We start from the raw sequence: 25791 nt of genomic DNA, 5'->3' as shown, positions 1-25791 counted from the left end.
CTTCCTCTATAGTCTAACATTTTTTTTATATATATATATTCTTTTTATCCCACGATTTTGTAACCCATTTTTCACCCCTGTGTCAATCATCTAATGTGATCCTGGGCTCTACACACCCTCCACCAACCAATATATATGGGGGACAAGGGGAGAGCAACGGACTGCTTCCTTCATGCCTGAGTGTCCAAGTTGCTCCTTTTACACCTGACAGGGGGGAGTTTCCCTGGTTGGACATAGCGCGTGGAAGGAACACGTTATTCCTGGCCAGGGGGAGGCAGTTTAGTGACCAGGATTACTTAGTCTAACATTTTGCATTCCCTTGGAATAGAGTTCATTAGTTCATAACCGTAAGCACCCGGTATCTTTTGTTTTTGTTGTCCAATCATTGTCTTGTTGACATGGTGATAACTTACTGAATCTTGCAGCAAGTCCATTTGTTACAGTTGTATGTTGTCCCTCATATGAATGCAGATGTGTTTACCGTATGTATGTCTGTGGTTTGCATTGCCTGAGGGTTTTCTAGTAATAGAACTCTACTTAATTTGTATTGCGTCAATTGCCAAGTGTAAAGTACAAGCATTTTGTTCTGGTGGCACAAGTGCACAGTGAATACATACCGGTAGCCTACAGTATAACAGACACTAGATTGTATCTTCATAAATGCATTGTTTGTGTCCTGGCTGCTGGAATGACTGCATTTCCCCCCATGTGGGATCAATAAAGTGCAATATTATCTGAATGTACTTAAACCCCATCACCTGCAGGCTCATATGCAACCCCAAACTGAGCCTGGACTTCTAGCCACCCAGGGTTCGATTATACTATTTCATACAACAAATAGTGAAATAGCCGATCTAGCCCACAACGCGTTGCATCGTGATATGTTGGGAGCTTATAAATCTGCTATTCTTACAATTGTTTTTTTTTTTTTTTTTAAGATATTTTTTTGCGGCTTACGCCTTTTATTGATTTTTTAAGGGATAGAAAGTAGGCTGACAGGAAACGGGAGAGAGATGGGGGGATGACATGCGGTAAAGGCCGTGTCGGGTCCGGGAGTCGAACCCGCGGCACACCGCGACTGGATCACCAGTCCGGTGCCCAGACCGTTACGCTACGGCCTGGGCCTTACAATTGTTTTGAATAAAAAATAAATAAGAAAGTGTACAAATGTGGGTAAATGTAGTTAACATACGGTTAAAATTATTAAAATTCAATGTTATTAAACATAAATATCAAACACACCAGACAGACAGTCTACATTTCCCAAAAGGAAATGTATTTATGACCTGAAGACCAGTCTGACCAGAAGCGGAGAAACATATCGCCAGAGGGGGGATATCAGAAGCCCTCCCCCCAGACCCATTTCAGTGAGCCAGAGTACTTCCGTTCAGCCAATAAACATAACGAAAGGATGCTCTGACAGTGCACAGCACAAAGTTGTCTCTCCCTCAGCTAGCCTAATGCACTTGGCCAACACCCTGACACTGGTTCTAATTAGGCATGTACCGATTCACTCAACTCACGATACGATTCGTATCACGATATGAGGTTCACGAAAAAAATATTGATTTTTTTATTTCAATGAATCGATTCATATCGTCGGGATTAATATCGATATACGATATATCGTTACATGCCTAGTTCTAAATAGCCGTTAGAATTTCTTGGTGCTGAGAAGCAAGAGAATGTTCCATTCCAGAATTCTGCACTGTAATTCTGATTAATAGTCAATTAAGATTTCTGGTCTAAGAGGGGGAAAATGTTTGATTAATTCTGATTAATAATCATTATTGGAGTTTCCCTGTGAGGAATAAACAACAGCATTTGGAAATCCTATGGATGAACAAAGAGAGAGCTGCAGAAAGCATATTAAGGCATAGTTCACTGCCGATGCCCTTTTCCCAAAAGGTAATATGATTAAAGGTAATACATCTCAAGCAGACAGGACAGGATCTAACAGTATTTTCTCCAAGTGCACACTTGAAGTGTGCAGACTACAGTCAAGTCTAGCCCAAGATTTAGACTCGTAGAGTTTTTTTCCGATTCTGACGATATCGCTCTCTACGAGAGTCACTACTGCCCAATTTTGGGAGCGGGCGAACTATTTTGCCTCAAAATCACTCTTACCTTGTACAAATGCAAAATCTAAGCTGCTTTCTCGTTTGCCCCCTTGTCCGGTTGGTGTGCGGGAAACAATTACATGCCATACGGCCGTAGTTTTCAATAAAAGAGGTATTTTGATCCACTCTGTCCATACTTGTCTCGGAATCTGGCATCCATCTTGGATTTCTCTCCATTGTAAATGCGCAACAGAACCCTGGCCGCTAGGGGCGTTGTTGCGCATTTACAATGGAGAGAAATCCAAGATGGATGCCGGATTCGGAGGAGCTTAGATTTTGCATTTGTACAAGCCAAGGTACTCCCAAAATTGGGCAGTAGCGCCGCTTAGACTCTCGTAGAGAGCGATATTGTCAGAATCGAGAAAAAAAAAGCTCTATGAGTTGGGTTAAGTCAAGTCCTGTGTGGGATTACTTGCACGGCATACAGTGTCTCAGACTACATTTATAAATTATCTTATGTTATGATGCACTAAACAACATGCTGTCATCTTAAAGCTCACGTGCCGAGCTGCAGTGTATTCTCCCTCCAGTCATTCAAACAGACTCTTATGCACATTTTACACATTCACAAAATTTTAATAGGCAAACTTTCACACATTCAGATACAGATTTACAAGTAGCCTACTCCCTGTGTGGGATTTGTTTGACATATACCTTCACAGGATCTCCACATACAGAGATTTTTCAGAGACTTCACAGGATGTGCAATTGTCAGATTCTCCTCGCAGCCTCATTTGTGAGTTTGGACAGCATGTGAGAATTGGGAGGAGAACTTAATGCTCAACTTCTCTAAAGTATTATGCTGTGTTCAGACTGGCAGATACCAAGCCAGGGACATGACAATAAAAAATAACGACGCCCGATGTTTGTAGCTGCTACAAAATCTACAAAGTTCCAATCCCAAGTCGAGCTGGCAGCAACTGCAGTTACAAAGCTACAAAGCCACAAAGTGTTGTTTAACCATTTTCCTTTATATTTTTCTTGCATGTCGGACGCACACTTGATGATGTCAATAAGTGTGTTCAACAGCGACTCGCCGACATATGCCAGCTTTGTAGTTTTGTATTTGAAGCTGCCAGTGTCAACGAGGCATTAAGATCATACAAAGAGACAGACAGAGAGAGAGAGAACAGAAAGCGAGAGAGCGAGAGAGAGAGGGGGGGGGTATCATACCAAGTAAATGCAAAAACATTGAAATACTGCACTGGTTTCAAAAGTTTATCCAACTAACCTTTCACGCGGCTGTATTAGTGTCTATTTCTGACAGAAAAGGCACAATTCTTATGGCTTATGGTTGTAAAGATACATGGACTGGCAGAGAGGACAGACAATGGGAAGTCCTTGGGATGCAGATTCTTAGGAAGCCATCACATTACTGTGTGAGTGACAGATTGACACACATTGTCTTCTCCGGAGGGTCCCAGGGGTCCTGGCTGAGCTCCTGGTTGGAACTAGTTTACATTTATCATGGCCGCTGTCTAGCAGCTTTCATGATTCTGGGTAATAAAATAACAAAGTGGCACGAGGAGTAGAGAGAATAGAAGGGAGTGTGGTGTGGTGTGGTGTGGTGTGGTGTGGTGTGGGTTATGTTATTTTTTCTGATTCTATTTTTGTGTGCGGAACAGATTCTTAATTCACAGGCTTCCATCTGTATACCAGCAAGAGTTTATTTTCTGTACATCCACCAGATCCAAACCATAGGACAGGTAAGAGTCCTTTTGAGAGTCATTTTAAAGGCACAAGACACTCCCTGTCTTTGTGTTTGTGTTATTTATCTGACAGCTATAAAGCATCTTCCACTTGCATTTCACATATCTGTGTTTTCACACACTACTGGGAGTCAAGTCAACTTTGTTGTCATCACATAATCCGGATTACAACAGAATGTAATCCTGTACCTCCTACAGTAGTTCTAATGAATAACGTTTACAGAAGCAGTGCAGCGGCGGCGACTAGATGACAGGATGACAACACAAGATGAGCAATGAACAGACAAAACAATCTCCCTGACGCAAGAAATAAATGGCATGCACACTGGAGACATATTTTTGTTCGACACGAACTGCAGTAGCAATGGTTTAACCTGTGCACGGGTGCCTACAGCCATATGTAACATTCATGAAATAAATAGCATGCACAATGGAGACATCGTTTTGTTAGACACAGAAACTGCAGTAGCAATTGTTTAACCCATGTGCGGGTGCCTGCAGCCATGTATGTAGTCATGTAGAAGGATGAGGTGATTAACAAGTGCCCAGCAGTAAGAAAGGTTAACTTTCAACTGATCTATGACTATAGACTTTTACACAGTACAATCCTAAGAGTTTATAAATGGAACCAAATGAACTAGCAACGGTCCACTTGGCCATTTGTATGGTCTTTAGAGTCAGGGTGTGCCAAACGTTTGCTACCTACTGTATATGCTAGGGACCTATGGCATAGGATCACACTGCATCATGTTGTGAGGTTGTAGATCTGTTCTTTTTGTCACGTACTGGTAAACATTAGGCTCCAATCACGCAGCCTGTTAACGGCAAATTAACGGCAAATAACGACATATGTTACATATTTAGTGTAATGTTATTGTGGGAAAAAAATATATATATAAAAAAATCAATAGCCAAAAACAATGCATAGCCAACTATTTTTCCAGGACCCTGGATAAATTCCAAACCTTTTCCAGGACTGGATTATTATTATTATTTTTTCTAATTTCAAAATATTTCCAGAAATGTCATGACCGTGGGAACCCCGCAGAGTGCTCAAATTGCCAGACAGATGGCTGGAAAGGCTGACCCTGCGATGGAATGGGAGAGACGGATGTGGTCCGTATGTGAGCTTCACGAGGAGAATGTGCCCTCTTGATATGAATGATCAATGTACTGTCCATGTGTTTGATTTCAAGTGGTCACTGTTACTGACCAGATTAGGGGACATGGCATCACAACCGAATCAATGTACCAAACTGTCATGCATCATATGGATCTAATATGCAGCAGGCGTCTGTATAAGTGCACATAATAAATGGATGGATACAGTCTGTTACTGTACACACACGTGCTCACGGTATAAAACAGTTCTCTGACAAACACGTGTGCAGTGCTGTGCACATAAAAACGTATATGAAACAAGCACATACAGATTCGCATGAACGCACGCACACACAGTTTAAAGCCTCACAGTCAAACTTGCCCCGCCTTAAGCATTTAATTGAATGCACTAAAGATTATTACCTAGAACTCAAACGCGCGCGCGAGCACACACACACACACACACACACACACACACACACACACACACACACACACACACACACACACACACACACACACACACACACACACACACACACACACACACACACACACACACACACACACACACACACACACACACACACACACACACACACACACACAGCACCCTGCAGAGGCAGACGTAGCTGCCTGCTATGATGCCAGCACTGCCAAAAGGGCACAGGACATAATGAGGCGATGGGTATTGTATGTATAATTTATCACCACAGAGAGAGAGAGAGAGAGAGAGGTAAACTAATGGAGGGAAAACAAACAATGCAGGGAATAGAAGTGAGGATGAAGAGGGAGTCTGATGAGATGCCTGGTGTGTGTGACTGTGTGTGTGTGTGTGTGTGTGTGTGTGTGTGTGTGTGTGTGTGCACCATACCCTCTTGCGTAGGTTACAGGTGAGAAAGAGGTTGCGAGAGAAGGAGTTGGCGAAGGCGGTGTAGAACTCCAGGACCTTGAGCAGAGCCTCTCTCTTGATGATGTGAAGGTCACAGTAGGTCAGGGCGCGCACGTTAGCGCACGCGTGCGCTAGGGTCGTCTCCTTCCAGAACACGTCTCCAAACACATCTCCTTTACCTATAGGATACACACAGGAGGACAAGGTGGACAGGTGGACACTAGACAGAAACAAAGTACATTCACTTGAGTATTGTACTTGCATTTTCCAGGTGCATATTTTTAATCTGTATTAACCCATTTAGGCCTGACCTCAAAATAGGTTAAGTATCTGACTGTACTTGAGGATTTGTACTTTTGGATACTTATATGACTGACTCCACTACATTCTTGTACTTTGTACAGTGTCTAGAATCTGAAGACCTCTGCAACATTGTAGCCATGCAGGTTTGTTCTAAACAAAAATAAAACGTTATTTTATGCACAACTACTCCAAGTAAAGACAATGCAGCAGGCTTCTATTCTGTTTTAGGAGTTTGTAAAGTAACTTCATCAGGCCTGTTGCTTTCTCACAGTATAGGACCACTTGTTGGAGATATTGTCATCCTGTATAGGAAATCTTTGGTGGGACAAGATAAGATAAGTGTTGAATCAATCAATCGAAAATCCTGGGAATATATCAATTCTAACGTTAGATTGACGTTTTAAAATGTCTTATTCTGTTTTCTCCTAGAGAGAACACACTTTCACTTTCACATCAAAGAAACTTTTAATGGCCGTGGCTAGTGATTCAGGGGCTGGAGCCAGGAAATATAACGACTTTGGCTCTGGCACGCCAGCTGGATGAGGTGAAGGCTGTGCTGAAATCACCTACATCCAACTGGAAGGATAGCAGTGATGGGAGGACAGCGGGACAACCATGACGTGGTGTTTCAATTCAGACAACGTTATGAATACCTTATGGGCAATTAGTTTCAAGCAGCTTGTATTCAGAGAAACACAGTAACATACAACTAGCAAAGGGGATGAATGATTGTGAATTGTGAAGTTTTACAAGGAGGTAAAACATATTGACGACTCCTCTCTCCATCACTCAGGTAGCATGCTGGGAGGAGAACTTTATAGGGAAATTAAAGACAGAAGTGCTTCTGAACGGGATAGCAGTGACCGTGAGCTAAGGTGTAAAACTGTCTACATAACCTGAAGTTGTTTGTATATCCCAGGCCACTCCGGTCTGTTTATACTCTCACTGTATGCAGAGAATACATTTTTGTATTGTTTTATGTGTAATAATAATACATGTAAGAAAGATATAAAATTATATTGCTACAGTGTGGTATATTGCTATGGTAAATTGTGGTGTAATTACATTTGTGCACTGCAGGAGTTACATAATAGTTAAATTAACACTGCTAGCACTCGAGTGGCACAGTGTTAAAATAGCTGCCCACCACTAAGGAGTCAAGTACAATACATTGTAGTATGTATGGTATATTAGTATAGTAGCCAGAATGTGAACCCGGACATGTTGAGTACACAAACGTTTTATGTTAGAAATGTTTAGTATGGGTCCCCAGCATGTAGAAACTGCCGGATGCTAAGTAATATGTTGAGCAATTTTCATAATTGGCATAAATATGTGACCATACCATTAACAACCTATATAAGGCAAAAAAAATCCAAATTTCATCATGCTTTATGTAGCATGTGACATGTCAAACTAGGGGGTTTTCATGATGCTGAATCCATTCCAAGCATTCGTTTTGCAAAAAAACACTCCTTGGGCTATAAACGGCCATAGCTACTTGCCCAAATGTGCTGACATCATCACAACACAACATATGCAAGTTAGCATCTGGCAGTTTCTACATGCTGGGGACCCATACTCAACATTTCTAACATAAAACTTTGGTGTACTCAACATGTCCGGGTTCACAATGGGGCTCTATGGGCTGGCAACTAGACTATATTCTGTTATTGCTGTCATTGCTGTCGTAGAGGACTTTGCTGCATAGCAACTCCTTGTAATTGTGCTTTTATGCTGCTTTCTCTACAGCTAATGTAAAAAAGGAAAACCTACACAGCTCATCAGGGATTAAACCGGCATCAAATAGACCAAGACTACAACTTTGACATCCCTGACAGCTGGTCTGAATAGGAACCCAATGAAGCCCAGTCAGTCCTTGATCTGGCTGTCAAAAATGCGTGTGTGTGTGTGTGTGTGTCTGTTAGAATAATATTCTGTAACACAGAGGTAGGCAAATTAAGTCCCTCACATTTGTGTGTAAATTATATCCTGCATTCTACATTCATTAAAACTCAACTCTGTTATTGTTATAACAACGTGAAAGAAAAGAAGGAAAAACTTTATATTTGTGGACAATCAAAATATGTTGGAATTTTTCACTCTGTGTGTTACATCGACTGTGTCCAATACTGTACGTGTGGGTGCATAAATGATATACTGTATACAGTACACGCACCTGTCTGTTTCTGTACGTCTGCTCTTATCCATATACTGTACACATGGTCTCTCTGTCTCTGTCAATCGTGTATATCTCTTCTGACCCTGATGGCCTCGTTTCTCTTCAAATATCCAACGCTGGCCTGGACAGGTAGCTTAGCTCCTTCTGGAATGAGTTCCCACGGGACCCTGTAGCCCACGGCCAACTAGCTGTCCGGATATGGACACATAGTCAGCTAGTCCTTGGAGTCTATAATGTGCACCTGGGTTGCAGTGGCTTGACAACGTTCAAGAGTTGGAGTAGCGGTAGTTGTAGTAGTAGCAGTAGTTGGGCTTATAGTCTCACGTAGCCAGGTGACCAGAGATCTTTGCCAAGCAGTAGTCTGGTAGGCTTGAACAACGGAGAAAACCAATGCTGCCCGGGCCAGCGTATATCTCAACATCTCTCTCCCCATTTCCTGTCAGTCTACTGTCCTATCAATAAAGGCATAAAAGCCCAAAAATAAATCTTAAAGAAATGAAAAGAAAACCAATGCTAACAAACCTACGCCCACTGATTTGAAAACCAATCCCGAGACCAGTGTTGATTTCGTCGACTAAAACTAAGACGAGAAATGTTCGTCGACTACCTTTTTCCAACTAAATAAAAACTAAGCTATGATGACTAAAACTAAGACTAAATATATTGACAATTTCGTCAACAAATAAAAACTAGACTAAAAGAGATCCAGCATATGTCATTTTACAATTAGTTGCAAGCTGAAAATAGCTGATCTACAAGCTCACGTTGTGGGCTTGTAGATCAACTATTTTCAGCAAGTGAGTTATTACGACGGCATCAAGGCCCGCCAAAATACATTTTGTTCGACTAAATCAACTGTAGATTTAGTCGACTAAAATCTTATGATATTTAGTCGACTAAAACTAGACTAACACTAAAACATTCCAGGTGACTAAAATGTGACTAAATGTGCCGCCAAAAACACCACTGCCCGAGACTATCCCAATATGAAGGTTCACCCTGTAGTATTCTAGTAACTTAGTAAGTATTCTGTTATTCTACCAAAAGCCTGACAATTATAAGATTGGCAATGAGATAATGGGTGGAACGTTTTTTACCTGCAGGCACTTGAAAATACTAGACTACCCAAAGTAAGACGGTGGAGCACTCATTCATTCTTCACGTTTAAAGCAGGTGACTGACTGACAGTTTGAGCCTTCTCAGAGTCAAGCAGAATGAAGAGGAAGGGGTTGGTATATCCTACCACACACAGTAATTATGTAATTTACAGCCAATTAGAGAGTGAAACGAAAGGGGAAAAATGAACTTTTTATCACAAATAGGAGACAAAATGTGTAAAGAGTAAAGACATGTACATACAGAGTATACGTAACTATTTAGTTTGGTGATGTTTGATGAACGCTATACATTTTCCTTTTATTAATTTTGTTTTATTTTCACTCTTCTTTAAAACGACTCAATTACATCATTATGGGGGAGGATATATAACTCCCCCTTTCTCTTCCATTTGACTCTGAGGAAGTCAGTCACCCACTGCAACAAATGTGCACACTTAATGAGTGCTCCAGTGTTGAGGTGTTGTTGTGACCAGGTAAAAAAAAAAAAAAAAAAAAGGCTAGATACACCGCCCTCTGCTGTCGAGTACCAAGACCCCGTCCTGAGAACTTTGTCTGAAGCGTATAGACTATAGTTTGGGCAAACTTTTTATTTTTTACTCTTAAGGCCTCCACACACAGGAGGTGAAAGAAGTGCTAAATGAACTTTGGTTTGTTTTCTCTGCACATAATTTTATTCTTACAACCTTTTTGAACTCTTACAACTTGTTGATTTTCCACACCACTGTTCCGCCAGCTAAAGCATGGTTTATACTTCGTTGTAAGATGGTGTTGTGCGGCTAGCAAAGGCGAGATTCAAGACCACTAGCTGCGCGGATGCGATGCATTGTGAGCTTGTAGATCGGCTCGGTTAGCTGCAATACACCGTGGTAGGACGAAGCATACTGTATATCAGGCAACAGGCCCTGTGTGAGTCTCCTGTGTGTGCTGTGTAATGTATTACGAGGAGCTGTGGAGTATTGGAGCATGGCAGACGGCCTACGTGGCCGCTGACATTTTTATCGGTGAATGGCCGGTATTTACCGGCTAACGGAAACCCTGGTAAGTGTACATGTGCGTAAGTGCAAGTGAATGCGCAATTGCGCATGCATGTCTGACTCTACAGTATGTGTGCGTGTAGTATAATGTGATGTAATCTCCTTCTCCTGTGCTTGCTGCAGTGGTATTGCTCATGGGGGAAGAACATATTGCTGTGAGAATAGATAAAATCCCTTTCTCATAACCACATGAATAATGGATTAAGAAGATTAATCAGATTTTCTAGGAAATGCTTTGGCCATGTCTCACGACTCACCCCCCAATACAAACTGACTGCAAAAATAACCTAATAATAGAGAAAATATACAGTATAAATATATCTTCTTTTTTTTCCTTTTCTTTTTTTGAAAATAATTTGAGGACGCCCCAAAATAATTTGGCGACCCCCCAGGTCGGGTTGAGAACCCCTGCACTAGAACAGAGCTGCAATAAGATACATAATGCAGACAATAATGTCTGTGTCCCTTTCATGCCCATATGGAGATTTCTGGTGTGGAATGTGTGTGTCAAATTTGTGGCCAGTGGCCAGTAAACTCACCACTGAGAGCCGAGCAACTGTCTACAAGCTACAGGTCCGCAGTGTCATGAAGTACGCCTCAATCAGCTGTGTGCTCCACCTACACATCTTGGTCTACTTGACAATATTCAGAGGAAGGCCCTCAAAATAATTGGAGTTGACCAGGACACTGCCAGTACAACACTCTCCATCGATAGCCTTAGCCACAGAAGACACGTTGCTGCTGCTACAGTCCTGTACAAAATGCAGCCCCCCCCCGCCTATACACAGCAACACCAGAACATGCGAATAAACGTGCATTGGACAGAACCTTTCTCCACACTGCTGTATTTGGCCACGGACCCCCCGTCTGTTCTAGGGACCCCCCAGAAGCAAATATTTGAGTTAGAAACATTCACTGTGAAATAAATCAAATAATAGTCAAAGATTTGCACACATTTTCACGATTGAAATCTGTATCTGCTTTCACCAACATTGTTCTTGGGATGCACAGTATGTGATGTATTCATAAACATTGCCATTTCCGTTTGGCCAAAGGTGAGCAGCACCACACTAATCAGCATGCCCACTAGCAGGCAGTTTGTCAATGTGAGGATAACAACAAATCGATAAAGCCAGGTATCAGCATGTTATTTTTCACAATACTGTATTGATTATCCAGCCCTTTGCATCAATAAATAACCACAGCTTAAAGATCTCCGGCACTACACTGCAGACATGTTTCCCTGCTCATTTGCTGCTCACAAATAAGGTCACAAATAGTACTTACTTTGGCCGATACATTAGCCGGTACACTGTTAGACTTAGTTTATGATGGTGGAAATCATAATCTGTGTGAACTGTGGGGTTCAAAAGTGAATCAAACTAAATCGAATTAATCGATTATAAAATAAAATATAATTTGATAAAATAATATGGTTAATATTCGCTGTCAAACAAGCCTATGAAGCTACGGTGTCTATAACATCTATGAAAAAGTTTAATCTGCAACCACAATTTGTCTATTTAAGTAAGTTTCTCCAGGAACTGCTTTTTTCTAGTCAGTTCATATAAAATGATTTTGCCAAGAGAGATGAAACTTAATGTTGGTGAGATTTATTTTAAGCCGCAGGGCATATTTGTGTGTGCGTGTGGCGTGTGTGTGTGGCGTGTCACGCGTGTGATATTCCTCTTCCTTTTTCCTTCCTCTAGCCTTCTCTACATTGTTGTGTCTCTCCACATCCACCCCCTACTGTGTTCAGATATGGCTTGTGTCCTAATGTCTATGTGTGGTAGAGAGAGAGAGAGAGAGAGAGAGAGAGAGAGAGTGTGAGTGAGTGAGAGTGTGAGAGTGTGTGTGTGTGTGTGTGTGTGTGTGTGTGTGTACTCTTTAGTCTGTTGATGGTGTTTGTATACTTGCATGCACTGTATTACGAATATGCTTGTGTAATTTCCGTGTAGAGTGTGTGTGGGTGTGTGTGTGTGTGTGTGTTAGAGATGTGACACGTTGTGAGATTGTAGATCTACTATTGTCACTGAGGCCCTTTTTCTACCAAAATAACTTTAGTTCTAGAAATATAGATATAGATAAATATAGACATTATGCAGGTCCTTTCTAACGACCCGGACGCGAACCACATTTCCACCAGTTTTAAGCAGTACTCAAGGATACGTCATGATGAACATTGGCCGTTCACGTTTACAGCCTACATATATTTATTTATTTCACTGGGGTAATTCAATCATCAATGGCAGCCAGTTAGTTTCATAAAATAATGTTTGTACGCATTTTAAATAGAACCAATAAGACCGTCAATTCGTTCACGATCAATAGCGTTTGTACAGAATATCTAAAGTGGAAGTTGATTTGATTGTTTTAGACACACAAGTTTCTGCTGCGGCGACACATTCAGTACCGATTACACTCCATAGTAATGTATGATGTTGTACTTGCACTGTTTTTACACGAGCAGAGATGACATTACTGAGACTTTTCTTTTGCTTCCGCGAGAGATAATAAATACATTGCTGGCACTGCGCTATTAAGCTCAAGGTTGTAGCTTACAAAATAGTGTTACATTAAAGAAGAAAATACATTGATTGGCAACAACCTTAAATGCGATTAAAGATGAACTATTAACATCCCTATTAATAACATATGAATTATGAAGCCTTAATTTGGTGGGAAAATAAAAGAACAGAACCAGTTCAACCCGGTGGAAAAGGGCCCCGAATGTTGGCCTACTATGACATGCCCAGAATAGAGACGCTCGGGTTCATGTGGTGAAATACATCTAGATAATCATTCAGGCATTCATCATTCCCTGAGAGTATCCAACCTAGGGCATGTGAGGGCTGATGTGCCGTGCTCCAAGGTTGGATGCGAGGGTGGCGATGATGTGTGTATCACATATATATATTCATACAGACATCAAAGAAACTAGCATTTGAACATCAATGGAACTATGGTCTTTACATACTGAACAGCATAATTAGAAAACGAATAAACATAACGTTAGTTCTGTACTTCCGTATAGCTTCTCATTGCCAGACGCTGGTTCTGCCAATTAAGCTGGGCTGATGAGTAACAGTCAGAATCTACTGTGCGGCTTAAGAAGAACTTGAAGGGGAATCCAGAACTTGAACAGAACTTTGTCCCGGTGGACGTAAAGTTATTCCCGTTGGATCTTCCAATACTTATGGGGAGGAGTTGTTTGATAACAGCATGAGCTGCTGGCTGCCAGCCTCGTCGTTACTTCTATGAAGTAGTGAAGTTTGCCGTTTTCTGGTTCATGTGTTGGTTCCTTGCACACCCTCTCTCTAAGTTTGCTATTTCAGGTAGTGTAGCAGAATTTTAAAAAGCAAAAATAGACACCATGCGTTGTACTGATAGTTTGTGAGCTTATAAATACTGCAGATCGGCTATTTTCTAAAGATTTTGAAAATGTTTTAAAAACCTAAAGGTGGTTAAACTGGCACAATAATGAACTGAATTGGATTTTGTTTTTAATTATATATATATATATATATAATTATATATATATATATATATATATATATATATATATATATATTTGTTTTTTTAAATGACGTTTCCCTCCCTCCTTTTTAATTGTCCCCCTAGCGCTTCCTCCTGCCCCCCCAGGAGGCATACAGCCTCCACCCGCACTTTAAATATGACTGCCTTGCCACCTTAGCTGTGCTGATTGGTCAACTGCTATTCCCTATAGGGAAGATATGGCTTTAGCTCGTGCTAAGTGGTCAGCTGCCCTAATGAGCCTTTGCGGTTGCATACGGCAGCTGACTATGTGATCAATTTCGTTATAATAGAAAAAAGTTTCGCCGCCCGAAACTCTACTTTGCGTTGTGAAGAAATGTGAAGAAGGAAATTGCGGGATTTGACTACCTTCAGCTGTGTTTTTAAACCCATTATTGTGTCCTTCACATGTAGTAGCGGATAAGGTAAATAGTTTGTGTACTGTAGCGAGGCTCGTAATAGGAGCGTCCCCCTGCCTCATAGTCTCCGACTACACAGCGGAGATAAAAAGGAAGGGTTGGATAAAGTGTTTGTTCAGTGAAGACATGCTGGTCACAACCAAACTATCCCACACTGTGACTGCACACATTATGTGACATTCCGTTTGGGACTTGCACGCTGTACTCTTTCGTTTGCGCTCTGTGTGATTCCATTCCAAATCGCCGTGTAATGTGTGTGTGTGTGTGTGTGTGTGTGTGTGTGTGTGTGTGTAACGTAGGTGGGTTGCCAGGTGCGCATATTGTAAGCGAGTTTCAGTGTTTTTGTTTGTAAGGATTTCACTGCGCAAAGAGCGTGGATGTGAACACTTTCGTAACACCGAGGGTGTTACTGTTAACGCTTCCGAAAGGGTTAACACCACTTCTTGGTTGTAATATACTGATAGAGATTTGTGCAAAGTCATCAAAAAGCTAAAATAGTGGGAAGCATAGATATGGGAATGGGGTGAGTAGATTTTAAACAGCAAAGCCAAGATCTCTCAACAATTCTGGCACGAGCTTGGGGAGGGGAGCCCAAATTCTTAGGAGGAGCTTAGAGTCAAGCTGGATTTTGAAAACATGCTGTTAGAAAGGATAGGACAAACAACATTGGTGGATGACATGTGCAGCACAGCATTATTCATATTGCACAGATTAGTTTATTTTTATGTAAGGCAGGTTTAAACTATAAACAAGTTCAAATGATCTTCCTTTCGATCTGCAGTCTAGCATTAGATCAACCTACTCAGCTGATTCTAGGGTAGGATTAAATACTGAAAGGAAAGGGGGGGGGGAAAGATCACTCCACGAACTTGGCCCGAACATTGGCCTGATTTCAACCAGCTACTGACTTCATTATGAGTACTTTAACTGAGGAGCAACTTGATGGACAGAAACTGACAAATACATTGAAAAGCTGTCCGTCCATCTCATTAAGTCACTCCATGTGCCCATCGAGGATGTAGTTGTTCACTCGCCTCTGGAAACACATGCTGTGATTCAAAAAGTGCTTTTACTGTGGACTGTCTGGGAGATCTTCTCTGATGCATCAGATGGCAACATCGACGAGTACATGGAAGGAGACATTGGATTAATCCAAAAGTGTATAGAGGAAGTTCCAGACCAGAAACCATGGATCAACAGTGACGTAGAGTACAAGCTGCCCTCATTGTATGAGACACCGCCTTCACCTCCAGTAGACGAAGCGAGAAAACTAAAAGTCTGTCATGATCTCCGCAGAGCAATAATTGGCAGCCAAACAGGAATACAGTGAGAAGATGGAGACAGAACGAAAAGAAAAGACTAGTATAGAGTCCCTATACGTGGTTTACCGCAGTGGTCAACCCACTAATAGGGTCCAAAAAGAGACCCAGCTGCACATGTTACAGTATAACATCATTGGCTTCGACCCTGGATGACCTGAATAGGTTGTTTTGTTTTACGTCTTCCGTAGACGTCTGTTATTAACACTAGCCTCCCGGAGGGATCCCCCACTGCCGTGGACAATGACCAGTACTCTGCATGGTTATCGCCAAGGCTGACCTGCGTCAACAGACATAGAATACCCACAATGTGGCCGAGCCAGACGGCATCCCTTGCCTGGGAATCAGAAAGTACAGTATGTGGCACAGCTGGCTGGTGTTCTCATCGACATGTTCAACATTGCCTTTGCCCATGTGTACTACCCAGCTGCTCCCAGCTTTCCTGTTTGCCTCTCCTCCACTGTCTCCCTCTCAACATTCCAAGTGTCTATCTCTCCTACACTGTCTCCCCATCAGCTGTCTGTTCATTTCTCCTATACGCTCTTCCTCAAAGACCTCTTACCATGTCTCTCCTACACTGTCTCCCTCAAAGATCTCCTACTTTATGCCTATCCTATACTGTCTTCTATAAAGTACCCTCCCCCTACTGTACACCCCCAAAATTCGCAAATAACCTTTAAATACAGAGACATTTTTGCAATGTAAAACTACGACTTAATGACACTAAAACGACTTTCTGATGGAATAAAAACATTCTTTAACATTCCAACTGTGTTAATGTGGCTAAAAACGAAAACCACAAAAAAAAAGTTTCATTAGAGCCGACTTGTGAATAAAAATACTGGAAGGGGTCACATATGTTAAACCTAACCTTAACCCAAAAAGCCACTCGTCCCATCTGGTACCCAGGAAGGGTGGCCCACTGGCCCTACAGACAGCCCCCTCGCAGCCCTGGACTGCACGGTTTGGCCTGGAGTGCAGACAGAAGAAATTATTAATAATTCAAAATAGTGGGTTATCTAAAGGTCAGGAGTCAAAAGTCAGAAAACTATATTAGTTCGGCATGAGGAGACACATAATGTGTATCGAAGTTTTATTGCTGACGGTTCATGAACTATGCCTCTTCAAGGTTTGCATTTTCAATTGAGCGCTATAGTGCCACCCTTTGGCCAATGGTTGTGGGCTTCACAACTACACAGTTTGACATAGCCCTCCAAATTGCCAAGTTTCGCGAAAACCAACTGCACGATTAAGCCAGGACTGCTATATTTGACAGAAGAAGAAGAAAAAAAACATACAAATACATTAAAGCGCAAATAACATGCATTTTAAAACTGCTTTTAATATTTAATAACAAAGTGGAAATGCAAATTTGCAACTGAAGACTGAAGAAAAGGAGGAATTATACAAAGTAGGGTGACATTGATGACATCACGATGAGACCAAAATCAGTCGAGCTGTTTCTGAGAGCAATTTCCATTAAAACACCCATATGATATGAAAGCCTGATTGTTCAAAATTGGTTATTTGTGGGGATAGAAAACACACATTGGAGCCCCAAAAACACAAAATAAATTGAAAAAGTTGAATTTTATGTTATAGGTCCTTTAAGGGACCATAGAGGCCCTTCGGACTTGGTCCCTTAAAAGTGAGATGAAACCTAAACGCTGATCTCCATTAGATAGCAAAATGCATGACAATTAGTTTTTCAACAAGTCTTTTGTGGGAAATAAAATGATGTATCGTCCGAGCCTCGGGCTGATTTCAACTAGCTACTGACTTCAGTGTCAGCAATTTTAACTCGGGAACAACCTGATGGACAGAAACTGACAAAAGCTGTCCATCTCATTAAGTCTCACCATTTGCCCATCAATGATATACAGTATCTGTTGGGTCACTTGCCTCTGGAACTACATTTAACCCTGCTGAGAGAAGAACGCGAAAATGTTGGTTCCAGTTAATTGCTATGATATAATAGTATTTTTAACAGACCTTGCATCAGATATTGACTTGTCCCATCATGAAAAGCAACGCCTTCAACACACTTTGTTCTGTTCTGTAACTGCGTTTCACTGCGTTTGAAAATTAAGCAAGTTTTGTCTCTTAGAGCAGAACAACAAGTTGTACAGCACTGACCGTGCTAGACCACGAAATAGCATCTAGCATGAACTCTGTGTGTGTGTGTGTGTGTGTGTGCACATTTCTCTCTCTCTCTGGAGACTCTCTGAGTCAGTCTGTAGTGTCTCTCCTTCGCTACATTTATTGCAGAGTTGGAAAGATCTATTTCCCACTCTCCTCCTGAGCAGTAATATACGTAGAAGACAGAGCGCAGACAGGCTGAGTAGGGAAGCAATTTTCAAAACGATGCACCTCTCTCATGCTGTGATGCACACACCCACCCACAGTCCCACACACATTCTCCCTCTGTCTCCTACAGTCCTTCCTTCTCCCCTTCTTCTATTACTCTTTATTCTTTGCCTAGTCTCTTCTCCACCACCCATGGTGTTGGAGGGGGTGATGATGTGTCGTTCGCCTATCTGAGCCGGAGATTAATGGCATTAATGTCGCGTGGCGATTCATCTGTGGCTAATACGCTTTTTATGAAGCCCCGACTGCTAGCTGCTTGCCTGCAGCGCTCTAATGAAGGGGGGGGGGGGGGGGGGGGGAGTAATACAACATGAAGGGGGGGGGAGACAAAGAAGTTGAAAAAGAAGACGACGAAGCAGTAGATGAAGAAGTAGAAGAAGAAGAAAATGAAGAAGAAGAAGAAACAAGTAGTGAGGGACACAAATACAACACCCAGGAGACGAGGAGAGGAGGTGACACTCTCTTCCTCTCTTTTGTTTTTTTGCCCTAACCACAATCTGTCTCTTTCTTTCCCTTTACGCCACTCTCTCTCTTTCTTCTCTTCAGCACTCGTTTCTCCTCTTTCCGACAGATCCACACTTCCTGCCTTCTGTCTCTCTCAATCTTATGTTCCATGTCTCCTCTTTTCCTCCACTGGTCACATTACCGCCCTCACTTCCAGTCTGGCTCTAGCTCTTCTCTTTCACTCTGTATCACTTTTTGGACAACAATACCATTTTTCCTTTCCTCTCTCCCTCTTTGTTTAATCTTTCTGCCAAAAAAGCTTTCTTCCACTCTCTTTTCTCCATCCCTCGTGTCCTCTTTTTGATATATTATAGGCTATATTTCCTTCTGTTTTGCAGTCCAGCTATCCCTTCCTGTCAATAACTCCTTTTCCTTTTTTAATTATGGCTGAGTCATGGTGACATGACCATGACAACGTGGTGCGTCCACCCTCCCGCCCGTCCTCCCTTAAGCCAATTTAAATATACTGTATATAGGATACTGAATGTGCATACGTGGTAGCAGTGGTAGAGATAAAAAAAAAAAAAAATACCATCCACCAAAGACTACACCAATATTGTGTTCTTGTCAGTCAAGCCTGCCCCTATTCTCAGGTCCACAGCATAGGGTGACTGATATTATCAATAATCAGTCATGTTCGATCCACATAATGTAAAGATCAATATCGGTTCTGGAGAACCCACATCAGCTGGGCTCTTGTTGACTCAGCCGGGAGAGCTGTGACCTTCCTGAATGTCAACCTTATCAAGTGACCCAGACAACAACACGCCAGCTTTTACCCAATTGTATTTTGATAGCCTTCTGTTGTACCTGTATCTGTTGTCTGTATCTTGTATCTTTACTTGCTTGCCTCTGCCAATAGAGTAGGATGGAGATTATATCAACTTTTCATGCCGATTTACCTACAGTAAATGGTGCATTTATATAGCGCCTTTATCCAAGGCGCTTTACATAGGTTGTGCATTACATTCACCCATTCACACACCCATTCATACACAGATGGCAGCGGAAACCACGCAAGGCACCAACCAGCACATCAGGAGCAATTAGGGGTTCAGTGTCTTGCTCAAGGACACTTCGACAGTATCTCTGGGGGATCCCGGTTCGAACTGGCAACCCTGTGGTTACCATCCGGCCACTCTACCCCCTGAGCCACCGCCACCGCCGTATCACAAAAAGGTGCATACACTTTGACGTATTATTTTGAAACTCTATTAATTCGTCTACTCTATTCACATATAGCAAATCCAGTGCAGCGATAGTTCATTGGTTTAATTATTCCCCGGACCCCCCCCCCCCCAGTCATTCTCTAACGGTTAGTTCATTCATGCTCCTTTAAATCAGCTGTCTCTCCACGTCAACTCTCTTCATTCTCATTCGCTACAAGCTATCTCATTCACACCCACATTCCCTCAGTGCAAATCAGGTGGGGATATCAGATTCCGCATGCGTCTTGTTGCACAGGTAATCTGTAATATCACATGAGCAGAGCCACACCGCCAAATTAAATGCAATATCATTGCAAAATCATTGGTTAATCCTGAGTTGAAGTGTCTCAATGAAATTAATTAATGCATTAACATATTTTAAACCGGGGTAAAATGAAAAGGCACGGCATTGCATATAAGTCACATTGCATGTGACTTATATTCATTGGAATGCCTTCTGAAGGCAGCCTATGGCACCACAACACGTTATGGACAAGGGAGCCTACAGTACATGCAGAAACCCATCTGTGCTTGTATCCCTGACCTGACAATGTGTTCTGTTACTATTCCTATACGTTCCTCCTCTCTGTGCTCTATGCGCAACGTTTTTCGTCACAGAAACACCTGCACTTAAATCGGTTTCCTCCTTGGCTCCCTCTGCCACAGACACGGGTTGAAGAGTGCATCTCTGCACACCTGGCTGACATGTCACAGTGGATGTCTGTCCAGCTCAACATAGACAAAGAAGCTGAGGAAGTAATGCCTCCTGTCCAGAGTACTGCAGGATCTTGCCAATTCCATCAACAACAACAACACTCCTGTTCAAACTGCCAAGAACATGGGAGTGGTCCTGGACAATCAGCTGAGCCTTCAAGGCATGAACTATAGGACCAGTGGTGAGAAAAATGTACTCAATGTTTTACTTAAGTAAAAGTATCAATACTACAAAATACTCAAAATGTACTTGAGTACAAAAGTATTGGCATCAAAATTAATAAAATGAATCAAAAGTACTCAATATGCAAGTAAATGGGTTGCGAGTAAATATCCCTTTATACCATTTCCTACATTTAAAAAAAAAAACATAATAATTGTAATATTTATTATTATCCCACTACCAGAATCAGAATAGGGTCGACGTGGTGTGTGTTTGCTAGGATCCAGCTTACCAGCACTCCACTTGCCTCCAAACTTGCCACAGACTATTCATAACTATTATTACATGAACCTGAACATTATTCAGGCACATGATTCAGGCAACGTTATTGTGCAGCACAGCGACTGCGCAACACACTGACAGAGAGAGAGGGAGAGGCGGGAGAGATCGACACACACAAACACCAACACTTACCTGCTTTATATGACATCCACAGTTCCCACACATATCCATAAGTTGTTGGACAGCAAATTGCGCTACATACTGTATTTATTCATGAGTGCAGCAGCATACTGTAGGCCTACCTAGTGCCTGCTAGCGTTTGTGCTAAGCCAAAACAAACAGGGTTGCCATGTGGTCTTTGGCCAGGGTTGCCAGTTGCAATTTTGAGCTGAGAGAGAAACATTCAATCGTGTCTCTTTGGCCAGGGTTGCCAGATTTTGTGCTGAGAGAGAAACAAGTCTATGATTTTATTTTCCTTTTTTTCTTGGCATGACGTTAGAGCTAGATCTTCTAGTTATTATTATTATGATTATGATTATTATTATTAAGTAGTGAAAATAGACGTGTCACATTGCAGCGCCTTGTGAAATTTGTACTAGTTTGCAGGGTCCTAAGAGACGATAGTTTCAAGCTAAAATGTTTGGGACACTTCTACATTCTGGCTGCCAAGCTGTGGATTACGCATGGCTGAGATCTTTTTTTCTTTTCATGTCTTATGTTTTATTTATGTCACTCATCAGTTGAGCCAGAAGGCCAAAATGAGTTTTCTTCGACGGGTGGCTGGCATCTCCCTTACAGATAGGGTGAGAAGTTCAGTCACACGAGAGAGACTCGGAGTAGAGTCACTGCTTCTTCGCCTGGAAAGGAGCCAGCTTAGGTCGTTCGGGCATCTGGTTAGGATGCCTCGTGGGCGTCTCCCTAGGGAGGTCCTTGAGGCACGTCCCACTGGGAGGAGACCCCGGGGCAGACCAAGGCGCAGTTGGAGGAAACACATCAACTCACTGGCCTTGGAATGTCTCGGGATTCCCCAGGAGGAAGTCACTAATGTTGCTCTGGAGAGGGAAGTCTGGAACACTCTGGTGGAGCTGTTGCCCCCACGACCCAACTACAGATAAGCGGTTGAAGATGGATGGATGGATGGACTCATCCTATCTATCTCATCTTATATAATCTCCCCCATGAAGGGGAAAGTTGCATCCATGGAGCAGTTGATTTTAATGTATAGCCCGGTGGTCCCAGAGCTCGCAGTTCCACTGACCTAGTATGGCGATGACCTCATCGTCCTGGATGACCTCCAGTGACCCCGACACCACGAAGCAGAGTGTGTCGACGCTCTCCCCGGCGTGGAAGATCAGATCTCCTGGAGCACAGTGGATGGTCTGGAACTCTCCGGCCAGAGAGCGCAGGCAGCCGTCACTAGCCAGCCTGAAGGCCGGGTGCTCGTTGAACACCTGAGAGAGAGAGAGAGAGAGAGAGAGAGAGAAATGGGTATTAATACAATTATATGAAAACTTTAGTTACTAGTTACTTTTTACATTTTTACTATTATGACAAAACACATACATTATTACCCACTTCAAATATATATTTGAAAATAGCCGATCTACAAATCGTGACGCATTGTGAGCGTGTAGATCTGCTATTTTCAAACGATTTTTATACAGTTTATACATTTTAAAACTTGAAATGGGATATTCTGCATAATGATTCTGCATAATAATACTTTTGGTCCTCTGAGCATTTCTACATTGCAGTAGTAAACATTTGAGTACTTTTTCCACCACTGTTGGTTTATTACTAAATTAAAGATGACATTCTGTTGCCACCGGGTGGAGACCTCATTAACCAACAGTCCAAAACTGTTTCTTTTTAGGATAAAAACCCCCCCAGATCTACAAAAGTTAATACACGCCGCAATGAGACACGGGTTGAGCTTGTAGATCTGCCATTCTTTATACTTTTGTGAGACACTGTAATATGAAAAAGTAGGGAATTAATTTTGGAAGATATCATGAAAAGTTATCTAATCTCAACTCCCCTGGAAGCCCCCTCAAGGACCCCTGGGGGTCCCTGGACCCCACTTAGATAACCACTGCTGTATGCATACATACATTTACATTACATTACTGTTAACACATTTTTTTTTTTTTTTTAAGATATTTTTTTTGCGGCTTACGCCTTTTATTGATTTTTGAAGGGACAGACAGTAGGCTGACAGGAAACGGGAGAGAGATGGGGGGATGACATGCAGTAAAGGCCGTGTCGGGTCCGGGAGTCGAACCCGCGGCACACTGCGACTGGATTACCAGTCCGGTGCCCAGACCGTTACGCTACGGCCTGGGCTGTTAACACATTTTGAATGGAAATATATTACAATTTTAACATTTATTTTCAATAAGGGATGTACAAGTGCTAATCATCAGCACTTAGATTAAAGGGTGACATGGTATCTGGATGATGTGAAGTAGCATTTGAAAATGTGCAAACAGACCTTTCTGTTGAGATGGACACAGATGTCAGCCCGCATATCCTTGGGACAGATGGATAGAACCTGGAAGACGAGTTGACACAAGCTTACCAAACATGAGTTTATTTATAGAGAAACGGAGGGGGCAGGCCACTCCACTTTCAGTTTGTAGTTGATTTAGAATGACAGTCAAGAAAGAGAGTAGAAAGAGGGAATGCAAAGAAGGCACCATTCATTACACTCTAAGAGTAAAAACAACACTCAGGATTTTGCAGTGAGGAAGTGGTTGATGGGACCCATTGGTAATAACCTCTACAACCCTGGTGAATGATCCCAGGATCGCTGAAGAAAAGTAAACACAATCAAGCTTGTTTGGTTACCGTGAATAGGAATTTCTGTAGCTTTTTCACAAAAACAAGATACTGCCAATAACTATGGAACGGATTATCACGTCCGTCCCCCCCAAAGATTCTCAGAGATGTGTCTTTTGAGACCAAACGTGGGTGGATCGTTGTGGAGCAAAACATTCTATGATTTTTCAAAGGTTAGTAAATATGCTCATGATCGCTGGCAAGGGCAACTATAGACAATGATTTAACTCTGTCCGTTAAGGAGATAATGTATCATTGGGAGTAGAAAACTTGCATGTCCGTTACTTTTCAAGAAATGGAAAATAATAACGTGTGTTCCAATGCATCACTTCCTCAAAACATGTCTTAAAGGTTGTTATCTGAAAACAAGACTCAGATTAAGCATTAACATCCCACTGGCCCGTCTTTTTGAATGTTTCTGATCTGTAAGGGGAGGTGCTGAGGAAAAATAAATTGCGGAAAGAAATCTATACCTGGTGTGTGGAGATATTTAGAAGACGGTTGGGAGATATTTAAAGAAGGGGTGGGATTAATTACCGGTAGTCCCCAAGTGACGAAGATGGAGAAGCTTATCAAAACTGCTTTTTGGATTACTTATTTTCCGACATTTCATTTTGGCAATGGCCAAATAAACCTCAAAACTATGTAAGTGCTACAGTATTTGACCGAGGAGGAGAGATGATCTGGCCTCCACAATCGCCCGACCTAAACCAATTTGAGATGGTTTGGGATGAGATGGACCGAAGGAAAAGCAGCCAAAGAGTGCTTATTGCTTAACAATCTAAACTCCTTCAAGTCAGGAAGCCGAAAGAGTGTTCAAAGCTGTCAAAGCAAAAGGTAGCCTTACAGTAGGTGTCCTGTAAATCCATATGGGCTGGGCTTCTTCGGAAGCATGACACTTAAATAAATAAAGAATCAATCAATCGGTAGCTACTTTGAGGAATACAAAATAAATTCTGGTTTATTTAACACTTGTTTACTATATGATTCCATACTGTACATACTGTAGGTTTAGCACCTCATTGCATAACATGCCTTACAGTAGCAGTGGTGGAAAGTAACTAAGTACAGTGTACATTTACAAAAGTACTGTACTTACAGTAAGTACAATTTTGAAGTTTCCAATTTCCAATACTTTTACTTCTACTCCACTAGATCTCAGAGGCAAATATTGTACTTTTACTCATGCAACCACTTTAGCCCTGTATACATTTCGGCCATTTGAAAATAGCCAATCTACAAGCTCACAATGCGTCACGAATCGCGATTTGAAGCATTGTGAGTTTGTATACTTTTGAACTAAGTAAATTTGAAGTAAATTTTGAATTCCGGACATTTACTTGCAACAGAGAAGTTAACTACATTTCAGTATTGATATTTTACTTAAGTAAAACATGTGAGTAGTTTTTCCACCACTGTACAGTAGAGTGCATTTCTCTTCATATCAGCAGATGGCTGCCTCTAAGGTTACTGTTCATATTGGCAACATGGGAATTACAGCTCATCATGATGGTACTGTAGGCCTACTTCATTCCAGTCTCTGCGGATAAGAGCATCTGCTAAACACCCAAGACAGAAAATGCTAAATGGATCCCGCTCAACTCATTAACCAAACTTCAGTGAAGCTTGAAAAATCAACAGTCAACCTTTAATAAAAAGAGAAAAAAAGAAAAGAAAATAGAGGAAAAAAACAACGAAATATTGCACAGTTCATTCCCTTTAAAACCTCTTAAACCCCACAGGGGTCCGGGAGGGAAAATCTAAAATATCGGAGTTGGAACCTGAGACCTTGACCAGCCCCATTTACCCATTGCCCCAATCCCCCGCCGGCGGGGGATTGGGGCTCAAAAGGATTATTAATCCCTTGTTAAATTAACAGATAGACTAGGGGAAAAGTGAATTAATTTCAATAGTTGAAGTGATTCCAAAACATTGAGGGGGAAAATACACCTCTATGTACATGGTAGAATATTTCAAAAAACTA

The 25791-nt window shown here is 41.8% G+C and overlaps 1 protein-coding gene across 1 annotated transcript in view; it reads right to left on the bottom strand.

Annotated features, from left to right (window-relative positions):
* The window catches only part of kcnh5b (potassium voltage-gated channel, subfamily H (eag-related), member 5b), a gene marked incomplete at both ends in the record, with an annotated part of 157157 nt that overhangs the window by 32101 nt on the left and 99265 nt on the right, over positions 1-25791 (bottom strand). The window contains 3 exons of the mRNA XM_083792342.1: positions 5805-6001; positions 22228-22420; positions 23461-23520. Coding sequence (XP_083648468.1) covers positions 5805-6001; positions 22228-22420; positions 23461-23520 — 450 coding nt within the window. The remainder of the gene's footprint in view (positions 1-5804; positions 6002-22227; positions 22421-23460; positions 23521-25791) is intronic.

Source organism: Protomyctophum parallelum (assembly GCF_964188405.1).
Source record: "Protomyctophum parallelum genome assembly, chromosome: 20".
Classification (NCBI taxonomy): domain Eukaryota; kingdom Metazoa; phylum Chordata; class Actinopteri; order Myctophiformes; family Myctophidae; genus Protomyctophum; species Protomyctophum parallelum.
Note: the sequence above shows the minus strand (reverse complement) of the source record. Positions and strands in the feature narration are given on the sequence as shown.